At 39.0% G+C, this 11,240-nt stretch overlaps 1 protein-coding gene across 1 annotated transcript; it reads left to right on the top strand.

The window, feature by feature from the left end:
• Positions 1 to 84: 84 nt before the first annotated feature.
• hectd3 (HECT domain containing 3) lies at positions 85 to 9,364 on the top strand. Its single transcript, XM_003448499.4, has 20 exons — positions 85 to 227; positions 592 to 1,037; positions 2,886 to 3,139; positions 3,237 to 3,372; positions 4,150 to 4,271; positions 4,707 to 4,820; positions 4,945 to 5,027; positions 5,145 to 5,310; positions 5,488 to 5,569; positions 5,864 to 6,046; positions 6,128 to 6,180; positions 6,277 to 6,445; positions 6,525 to 6,638; positions 6,764 to 6,853; positions 7,151 to 7,357; positions 7,465 to 7,594; positions 8,080 to 8,154; positions 8,736 to 8,817; positions 8,909 to 8,980; positions 9,142 to 9,364. The coding sequence occupies exons 2-20, from the start codon at positions 687 to 689 to the stop codon at positions 9,224 to 9,226; spliced, it is 2,568 nt and encodes an 855-aa protein (XP_003448547.1). The 5' UTR covers positions 85 to 227; positions 592 to 686; the 3' UTR covers positions 9,227 to 9,364.
• Positions 9,365 to 11,240: the final 1,876 nt, after the last annotated feature.

Genomic DNA, 11,240 nt, shown 5'->3' with positions numbered 1-11,240 from the left:
TTGGAAGGTTTGATAAACAGTCAAGATTCGAAAAACTGGAATTTTCTGGCAATTATTTTCGGAGTTTAGCCTTCAAAAGTTAGGAAAATAAAATGCTCGAATGATGAGCTTTTATTTTTGTAAAGGAAACGGCGACGGAAGGCCGGAAGGATCAGAAGAGTCTCTGCTCTTCCGTGTTGTCAGAAAACCATAGAATCTGTAACAGGGTGCGGGACACTAGTCAGCAGGTACGTTGGTATCTACTGTTTTTAAGAAATGACCACACTTTTTACTCCGTGAAATGGTCATGTCCCGTCAAGGTTTGTTAAATATGAGCCTAGCTGGCCGCCAGGGTTGTTGATGACAGCTGCGGTGAGGGATGGACTCGTTTACTGAACACCCTGGTAGCATGCTAATGTTAGCGCTCTCACTTTTACCTAATGGGAGGAGGTGATATTTGTGTCAGGGAACTTTGCCTGCTGATTAGCGAATTCCTAGAACTTCAAACAGTGTACAGATTTTAGTATGAGAGCTAGGGGCCAGTTTAATTAATCGATATTTTCAACGAAGCCTAAGTTTTTAAAGAAAGTTGGGTTTTGTTTGGTTTGGCAGGAGCATCCCTGCGCAGTAACGCAGGAAAACAAACGCGGTGTAATGTCAGCTGATGAGCTCCTGCTACTGCTGAGCTACTGACTGCCACCTTCACGATGGGCGACAACCCTCACCTGCTGCTCGGGAGGATCCGCTTCCTGAACAGGTGCATCGAAACTTTCAGGAGGAGCGAACCGGTGCCCGAGTGTCTGTGTTATGTCCCCAAAGAAGTGTGCTACAAAATCTGCAAGGATTCATCTTCCAGCTCCTCCGCTTCCTCCTCCGGTGCCTCTGTGGGAGGCTCCACCGTGGGAAAAACCATAGTCTCTGTCTTCGAAAGCCCCCATCAGACTGCCCACAGTAAGAAAGCATGCAAGTACAACATTGAACCAAAGAAAGGGACATGCATCCGGACAACAGGGGAGGAGTACTGTAATAGCCAGGGCCTTTGGGTCAAAATTAATAAGGTAAGACGCTGTTACTTCCCCTTGGATGCAGTGACATCAGCAAAAGCCTTTGTGCTGCTTGAAACAACAATAATCCTTTGTTTACATACACTTTACATACTGTTACAGTGGTGGACGCTCACATTAAATAAGTTTCAGATAATGAGGTCGATGAATCCAGTGAGCCAGACAGTTTCAGACAGCGGATGAACTGAGTGGCTTTGCTAAGTCTCAGTATAAAATAAAAATTATTTTGAACTCACAGCTCTAAAAGGGTCAAAGAATAAAAGTATGGAGCTGCAAAGTGACGTATTAGGTACACAGTAGCGAAATTTGACCCTCTTTACAAATGAAACTCACATTAACTGATTCCAGTTCTTATATCAAATGTTTTTTCTGAATGAAAAGTGAGACTGAAGATTTTAGTTTGTGATATCATATTAGGATCTTCTCATGTCTGCAGTGATTTTCATCCAAAGATATTCATTAGGTTTAACTGGTAATTCCATAAAAACAGGTTATCTTGTCACTATCAATAAGAGCTCAGTAAAATGAAGAATCATGAATATAACTTGAGCAACTGAGTTAGAGAGAGAGAGGTTTATATATTTTTGACACATTCTACTACAGCAAAAATAGATTAATCTTTATTATAAGTTGTATATAGCATTTGTATTCTATTTTTATCTTATTGTATATTTTATTCTACTGTATATAGTATTTTATTCTATTCTGTACAGTTGTGTACTGTATTTATTCTTATTGTATTCTAATTTTTGCTTCATAACTTTTGCACTGTCCACTTCCTGCTGTGACAAAACAAATTTCCCACGTGTGGGACTAATAAAGGTTATCTTATCTTATCTTAATCATTGCAGTGTATAACTATATACCATGTACCCTAACTCCTTCTTAACAGACAGGTCAATCTGAATTAAACCTTACACAAACATTGTCAGACATGCAGCGATTATTAACATCTAAATGTTTTTTTAAATTTATTATAAATTAATGAAATTCAAACTTTAATATAAATCCCCCTCCAAATACACAGTTCTGATCTTCATTTGCGTTTCTTTCATGTGTTGCATTCATCGTAGGTCACTCATATGTAACTTGACCGTCACGAAAATTTAAATCTATGACAGAATTGTTCAACTCTACATTAAATACAGAATGACTTTAAAAAGAAATGTTACAATTAAAAGCTGAACTGCACAGCTATCAAGTAAAATATGCACAACAGATAAAAAGAAATTATAAGAACCAGTGTGAAAACATGTCAACATATGGTCAGCATATAGAGGGGTTTAGATAATTCTTACATTTTATTGATACCAGTACCATTATCAATTATACTTGTAGGTCTGTTACTTGATTAGTTGTGTTTATTCCTGTTTTGTAAACTCAGAGACTGAACACAGTGTACAAAAAAATCTTAATTTAGTGTCATATATATGTCATAAAGTCGAAATAATGGATTTTGTTACATACAAATAATTAATATAAGCTAAATACAGGAATTATATTCCTGTGTTTGGCATCAAATAAAACTATTTTAGACAGTTTTTCAGCTCTTGGCTCTGTATGAGGTCATAGAGAGCTGATATCCCTAATGTCATCTCAGCAGCTCCTCATATCTGCTGTTTAAACCCTCTGGTTGCAAAAGGGCAAGCCATTCAGGAAAACAGTTGGCTTAAATGTAACAAGGGTAGAGTGAAATAGGCATGTTTCAGAAAATTGATGAACGTTGTGTACTAGATAAATAAGAATTTTTATGAGCTGTGACACAAAATGTAAAATATGGAACTCGAAAAAGGTATTATAGGTTCAATTGTTTGTTCTCAATTATTGCAAATTTGTCCCCAGGAGCAGCTGGAGGAGCACCGTCTGGGCCAAGAATTGGAAGAAGGCTGGATCCTCGTGTGTAAACACACCGAGGGAGGCGACAGGCTGGTACCCGTGGAGTCACCAGAGACTGTCAGTAGGCAACAGCAACTCTTTGGCTACGACCACAACCCCTGCAACAGGTGGGAACAAGTGGTGGATGTGGAGAATGCACTTTACATTGGCGAGAAACTCAAAATCGCAGAGTGTGATGAGGCTGCCGTCCAGAAGCTGAGGTGAGTCTGTCTGTGCAAAGTTAAAATGGAAAGTTGAGTTTTCTGGTGCAGCAGATTTTAAAATGAATGCAATTAATGCTCAGGTGAACTCTTTCAGGTATGTTCCTCCTACTTGGACGTATGAATGTGATGAGGACCTCGTGCATTACTTCTACGATCACATAGGAAAAGAGGACGAGAACTTGGGGAGTGTGAAGCAGTGTGTGACCAGCATCGATGTGTCTTCATGCTCGGTGAGCAAAATTAAGCCCTCGTCACAAATGAAACTCGCATCGACTGACTTTAAATCTCATGTCAAACAGTCTAAATCTTTCTAAGTATAAAAAATGAAAATGAGGATTTTAATGTGTGACGTCATGTTAAGGTAAATAGAATACTAGTAACCAGTCTGCAAGGATGTGACAGAAATGCTAGTTACGTTTGTTAGCCAACTGAATTAAATGGTTTATGTCTGTCATACTAGGTTTCTACTGTATGATATCAGCCTTTGTTTAGCTAAATTAAACAATTTATTGACATTTCATTAGTCTGCATCTTGACAAATTGATATGCGCCACTGTATACAGCAATTAATGAGCAATTAATATTCCCAAGGGGCTAAATGAGAAACTGGGTCCACTCCTGGGAAGACTGCGGCTTTGTGTTGACACCTGAACATCTAGTTTTAACTGTGGGACACTGATGAAGCATTGTGTTACAATCAAGTAATAACTGCACAGTGTCATTGCAATTTTTTTTGGTTTGTTTGTTTGGGGGAGGTGGGTCTTATTTATGTTTGTGGGATTGTTTTCTTTTCTTTTTAAACATGGCAAAACATGGATTGGCGTTCTTGGTGTAGTTTTTAGTTTTTTTATGACTTTAATTTGACCCAGTGACCATCATGACAGACAGTCTGGTATAACATGCATGTAATTATTTGTGGGTATGACAAATATGTGTGTATTTATGAATTTAAAATGGGTTTGTTTATGAATTCATTCCACTCATCAAACCTTGATATTTGCTTACAGGAAGATCCCAGCGGGGGGGCGAGCTGTCTGACAGATGGCGACGTTGAAACTTACTGGGAGAGCGACGGCATGCAGGGCCAACACTGGATCCGCTTGCACATGAAGAAAGGCACTGTGGTCAAGTAAGAAAACACAAAAAATAATAAGAAGAAATGAATAGCAGCTTATAAACTAAGTGTTTGAACTTCAATTTAGCAAAGCTGAAGAAGAATAAAGTCAAAGGCTTGGACGGTGCATAGTTAGGGCTAGGCAGTTAATCACATGGCTTTTAGTGACTATGACAAAAAGATCATTAAGATGAACTGTAATGTATATATTAATATTAGTATATATAATGGTATGAATATAATGTTTTTGGGTTCTAAAGTAAGAAGTTTGATAACAACTCATCTGGGAATTATACCCGAATTTTGCACTATTGCTATGATGGTATAATCATCATGTAAAGTTGCTATATTAGACATTTAAAAATGTGAAGCACTTTATGTCTCTTTTTGTTTCACTGATAAGCTGCTGAAGTCTCAATATTTTATTTAATGCCCTGTTTTTTGCACTAGTAAGCTGATACTGACTGTGGACTCAACGGATGATAACTACATGCCCAAAAGAGTCACAGTGTTTGGAGGAGAAGGAGACAACCTAAAGAAGCTAAGTGACGTCACCATAGATGAGTAAGTTTTGTCAAATGAGATTATTACTACAGTTTGCAATTTAAAAAAAAAAAGTTCAAAAATGAATGCATACAGATTACAGTTTATACTGTACATTTATGTACTTTTACTTTTATGTTTCTAGCAATCTGATTGGAGAAGTGTGTGTGCTTGAGGATATGACTTCCCATTTACCAGTTATCGAAATTCGGATCGAGGAATGTAGAGGTCAGAATTTTTATATGTTTTTGTGTCAAACTAGCTGATTTCTGTTTGAATGCTTCTGCAGGAGTGTTTGCACTGAACATAAAGCAACACTTTTTTTCCTCATTTTGGCTTTTACAGAGGATGGAATAGATGTGCGGATCCGAGGCTTGAAGATTAAGTCGTCCTGTGAGAGGGATCTGGGTCTGAACGCTGATGTTTTCCAGTCCTCTAACCTCGTCCGCTACCCACGTCTGCAGGGCACCCCACCAGACATCCTGTACCGCAGAGCGTTAGTGATCCAGAGGTAGGTCAGCGAACACTGTGCATTTACTTTTTACAGAACTAAATATTTGTCTTTGGGCTTGGAAAAAATATCCTTCTTCAACTTCTCAGGTCTTTACCCTCAAGACAAAGTGTTCTGATTGTCCATGTTATCTGTAAACAGAAGGTGTTTCCAGTTTGTATCTCTTTCTGTCTGCAGGTTTATCAATCTTTTGGACAGCGCGCTCCCGCACCTAGTGCCAGCCTGGGATTACAGCCTGGGTACCTTCAACCAGATCAAAGTGAGTCGTCCTAAAGCTTTTAACATCTAATTTATGATCTGTGCACAACAGCAAGCATTAACTAGGGCTTATGCTTGTGCTTGACTACGATGCCTTTTTTGATTTTGGATTCCAGTGTTCATAAAAACAAGTTCATGATACATTCCCAAATACCCTATTTATTTTTTATGAGCAACCACTAATATATTAAAGAGGTTAATACAAGCTTTCATGATTAAGCGTCACCTTGTAGGTTTGTTTTTTGTTTGTTTTTTGTGTGTTTCTTTATAACATGTGTCTTTTGGTGCCCTTTAGAGCATAAAGCAGTTCTTGCTGCTGTCCAAGCGCCGCTCAGCCCTCATCACTCAGTGCCTGAAAGACTCGGAGACCAGTAAGCCAAACTTCATGCCTCGACTCTACATTAACCGACGTCTGGCCATGGAGCACAGGGACAACCCATCTCTGGACCCAACCTGCAAGAACGCCGTCTTTAACCAGGTAGGGACCAGAAGGAAGCCTAAAATTCAATGTGTAGAGAAGATGTGCGATAATTCAGATGCTTTATTTTTCCTCTTGCAGGTGTATGAGGGTCTCAAGCCGTCAGACAAGTTTGAGAAAACTTTAGATTACAGGTGTGCATTTTATCAGCCTCTTGAGTCCAATATTTATGACTTTTATAACTCGAGGATTAAAATCTGAATCTCCAGTGTGCCTTTTTGATCCTTCAGGTGGCCCGCTCGTTATGACCAGTGGTGGGAATGCAAGTTCATTGCAGAGGGAATTATCGACCAAGGAGGTGGATTTCGAGACAGCCTCGCAGACATGTCGGAGGAGCTTTGCCCCAGCTCGTCCGAGTGTCCCATGCCTCTCCCGTTCTTCAGCCGGACATCCAACCAGGTAGTCACTATCCCATCGCCGCCTATCATCAGAATGGATATCACTGCTGTTCTAAAAGTGCCTTTTGCTTGTCTGTCAGGGCGACTTTGAGGCTAGAGATTATTACGTTCCCACCCCTTCCTGTAAAGAGTTCCACAAATACGAGTGGATCGGTCAGCTGATGGGTGCTGCTCTCAGAGGGAAAGATTTCTTGGTGAGTCTTTTGTAGGTTGTTTGCAATTTTATAAATAGTGTAAGAATAACATAGATAATTACCATTGTAAATATTTATTAGTTGTATATATTTGACTTTTCAGACTTGCTGTGTGTCTCCTGCAGGTTTTGGCTCTTCCGGGGCTTGTGTGGAAGCAGCTGATTGGGGAATCTGTCAGCTGGAGTAAAGACTTTGCTGCAGTAGACTCTGTACTGGTGAGGATATTCAAATCATTACATTTACATGGTGGTGTCATTTAAATGTCAAAACTTTGAAAGAAGAGAAGTCTCTGCAGACTGTGTTTCATAAAAGTACAAGAATTCATTGTCACTACTTTATAATTAAATATTAATTTGCTCTTACAGTTTGTTGATCGATTACATTTGTTACATGTAGTGTTTTGTTTTGTTTGTTTTTTTTCTATTTCTGCATTAAAATTAAAATCTAGAAGGAATTAACAGATTGGGTGGGTTGTTTTCCTGGTTATTGCCTCACTGTGAACATGTGTTCAGGTAAACCTTCTGGAGGCCATGGAGAACATGGACCAGGAGACATTTGAGTTCCGATTTGGGGAGGAGCTGGTCTACACCACTCTGCTGACGGATGGCTCAATGGTGGAACTGATCCCCGGTGGCAGTAATGTGTCAGTTCATTATGAGGACCGCAGTGAGTTTATCCGCCTGGTGCAGAAAGCTCGGATGGAGGAGAGTAAACAGCAGGTGGGCTTCACATATATTGGAATTACACGTATTTCTTTTACTCTTTAAGTCTACTCTTTGTAAAATACTCCAATGATTTTTTAGTGGTTTGTAAACGTGTGTTACAGATTGCTGCCATACAGACGGGACTGCTGAAGGTGGTTCCTCAGGCAGTGCTGGACCTGCTCACCTGGCAGGAAGTGGAAAAGAAAATATGTGGAGACCCAGAGATCACTGTGGAAGCTCTGAAGCGACTCAGTGAGTGTCCGGCCTGGATTTGAACTGACTTTGACAATAAGCAGACATTTTTCTCTCGTAATTAAGGAAGTGAAATGGGACCATTTGCAAGTAATTTATCCAAGACACAACTGGAAGTGGATAAATTAAAATAAAATTCTAGCTTAGTTTAAACAGTCTAATTTTAGCAGTGGTATCTGTTATGTTTTCAAATGAATTGTATGTCATTTTCAGTACACCCGCGTATGCATGTGGTGCCTTTTTTCACACGTGGACTTGGCGTAGCTTTAAAAACACAAAAGAGGTGGACCTCTTGTGGGATTTTTCCCATCTTCGTTTTATCCATGTTCCTTTCAAATCCTCGACCACAGATGAGGTCTGAGATGTTGTTTCTGTTGTTTCTGTTAAGGTACAAGTTAAGGTGAAGTAATAAGATGCAAGTTGCATTAAGTCAAAAAATGCTGCAAGTAACCAAAACCGTTGTAATCTTCTGTTCTCCCCACCAGCACGTTATGAGGACCTGGAACAAAGTGATGTTAGAGTGCAGTACTTATGGGAGGCACTGACAAACTTCACCAACGGTGAGTTCACTGTTTATTTTGCCCCATTTTACAAAGTAGTAAATGGCTCTCACAACATAAACTCTGCACCAATGGCCGCATATAAAAGACAGTTAAAGCTTTTGGGTCCGAAAAATGAAGCCAATGGAGAAATCCCTTAAATTGCTATTTTTTGTAATGACCAGCAGGGGGCAGAACCTCTGGTGTTAAGAAGAAGACGGGTTGTATAAGATCGAAAAATGAACCTTATTGTGCTTCGTCCATGAGCTTGGTTCACTCTTTCATGGTGAATTTATGGTCTCAGTCTCCATATTCCAATATTACTGAATAAAACATTGTGTTCATTTTGTGAATTATGGTCCCCTTTCCATTCAGACAGAAGGATAAAGCAGAGTGTGTTTGAGAGTGTGACTGACAAATTGTTATCTCATTACTTCGAATTCAAAACACCAGTGTAACACTAGTGGCTGGTGTCACGGTGACTATGTCCATCTTTCATATACATTCTAGGTTTATATAAAGATACCATATTGTATTTGTATCTGCATTATTCAAGTGCAGATTTTGACCCACCGACTGACATTCTTGATTTCTGTCTTCAGAGGATCGCAGCAGGTTTCTGAGGTTTGTAACTGGTCGAAGTCGTCTTCCTGCACCTATCTACGTCTTTCCTGACAAACAAGGGTGAGTTCAAGTGTACGTAGTTATTATTATTTGACTACAATTAGATTTAGATTTGATTGTAATTTGTTTTTTGTTGTTTTTTTTTATTCAGCTCTGAAACGACTGATGCACTTCCACAGTCCTCCACATGTTCTAGCACCCTTTATCTACCCAACTATCCAAGGTATAACAACCCCTGTGCTTTATGTGCACTGTTATTAATGATGCATTGATGATTTAACAGAAGTTAAATGTCTTAAACATTATTAAGCAGTTGTTAAAGTTGACAGCACTGTTACATTGTTGTCTTGTATCCTTTCCTCTATTCCTTGTTTTGTCCTGCAGTGCAAAAGTTTGTGAGGAGAAGCTGCGCTATGCTGCGTACAACTGTGTGGCCATTGATACCGACATGAGTCCCTGGGAAGAGTGACCTCCCTACTGTTTCACTGACCGCTGCACACGCCACAACTCACAGTCGAATCAAGATTTCTTGCCAACTTTTCACAATACCCTCACAACTGCCAAATAACCAATAGCTGTATATAATAAATAACTATATGGAAACATGGACGTGACTCAGTATGGTTTTTATTAACTTTATGTGTTCAACCTAGTAAAAGATCAAATTTTCTTCAAGAATCATTTAACCCAGAGAAAACAGGAAGAATTTATGACAACATATTTAAAAGTTGCTGGTAATAAAAATGAGTAAACATAGTGTTTCTAAGCCCAAATTGTTACAAATGATCAAACAGATGAAGTCATCTGTATAACACACGGTCCAATTAATTACTGTTTATTGTTAATAAAATTTTACATCAGATTTAAGCATTATATGTATTTACTCATTCTTCATCTTCATTTTATTATATTTATGTCTGAAAACAACCTATTTAAAGTACCTGTGTTACATGTTCTTTATTATGTCTATTCTTTTATTATACATTTTGAAATGACATCTGTTTTCACTACTAACTCTAAAAATTGTAAAACAAAGTAGAAGTCGTTGCGGGGTGTGGTTTGTGGCTCAGCTACAGAGGAGGGAGGGGGCAGTGCCAGGGAAGGATGGTCAACAGCAGGTAGCCATCGTTTAATCGTGGCTCCACTATTTAAGCAGCGTGACGGGACTCAGGGAGGAGAGTTGGAGTACAAAGGCAAAAGCAACAACATGGTGATACACAGTGAGAAGCAGACAAAGGCACACGCTGAAAGGCGCGTGCATGCAAATAAATAAAGAGAACATTTGCACCATTCCCTGCAGTCATCAGGTCCTTTTGTCACAGCAGTAATTAAATACATGTCATTATCCACTCACCAGCCACTTCATATGGCAGTAATGGCCCAGTCTATAAAAGATCTTGTGCCCAGAGGTCTTTTCAACCTTTCTCTGTTCAACAAATACAGGTGATTATATGATGTGGTCTGATATAGATGTGCCTTACTTATATCTGATGTGTGGTTGTGTTCCTACACCACTTTCTTGTTGTTAGTGTCTTTAATGTCTGCAATGGTAACAGCTCTATTATTGTGCTTATATTTGTCTGACAGTTGCTACAAGGCACAGATGGAATTTATAAAAGGACAAGTAAATAAAAATAACACTTTGTTTGGATCTGCCATCCCTTTGGCAAGGTCTGTTAAAAAACTCAACCGTCACTCTCAGATGAGATCAGATTAGTTAGGATGTTCAGGAACAGCGAAAAACTTAAGCCTAACATGAGCTGGAGACTGCAGGAACAGTGAAGGGAGTTTTATATCACCATGGACGGAGAGGTTGCTGACCAAGAAAGACGGCCTTGCTTCAAAGTTGACACCTTCAAGCCCAAAAGCCCAAAAGCCCAAAAACCCTTTCAGAACTGGTTTTGGAATGGATGAAGCAGGCTAACATAATGCATGCGGACTGGCACTTCCGAAGCCTTAACCTTATTAAAAATGTGTGGATTGTGCTTAAAAGCTGGGTCCATGACAGGGAAATCAGTGTAAAGGAATTCTACCAATTCTACCAAGAAGAGTGGCCGAATATCCAGCCAGAATTAAGGCAGAACCACAAGTATCTGGTATCTTGTTTGGTATCTTGGTTCTTGTTTTTTTAAGTTATGAAAGATGTATGTTGCATAAGCAAATAAATCGTGAAAATCCCAGAATTACCATTACATTCATACCCATGACGAGTGTGTAAACTTCTGACCACAACTGGAAAAAAATATGACTTAACTAGCATTAATGATAACTTGCAGCTTATCAATTTCTTAGTCTATGCTACAGACCAAGTCTATGACCAAGAGATAAACTATATGTTCTAATCATTTTAGATAATGGATTTCTGATTTTCATGATTTATAAGCCACAGTCATCTAAAATAAAACAAAAAAGGCTTGAGATATGTGATCATGGGATATAAAAAGTTTACATTTTTGAATAAAATTATGAAAAAATAAACTTTT

The sequence above is a fragment of the Oreochromis niloticus genome, linkage group LG18, assembly GCF_001858045.2.
Source record: "Oreochromis niloticus isolate F11D_XX linkage group LG18, O_niloticus_UMD_NMBU, whole genome shotgun sequence".
Lineage (NCBI taxonomy): Eukaryota > Metazoa > Chordata > Actinopteri > Cichliformes > Cichlidae > Oreochromis > Oreochromis niloticus.
Note: the sequence above shows the minus strand (reverse complement) of the source record. Positions and strands in the feature narration are given on the sequence as shown.

Excerpts from the sequence above, each read along its gene's own strand:
- hectd3 (XM_003448499.4), top strand. The coding sequence starts at position 687 with ATGGGCGACAACCCTCACCTGCTGCTCGGGAGGATCCGCTTCCTGAAC. Across the intron at positions 4,272-4,706 it reads AAGAAAGGCACTGTGGTCAA|TAAGCTGATACTGACTGTGG; the intron begins GTAAGAAAACAC and ends TTTTTGCACTAG. Across the intron at positions 6,639-6,763 it reads TCAGAGGGAAAGATTTCTTG|GTTTTGGCTCTTCCGGGGCT; the intron begins GTGAGTCTTTTG and ends TGTCTCCTGCAG.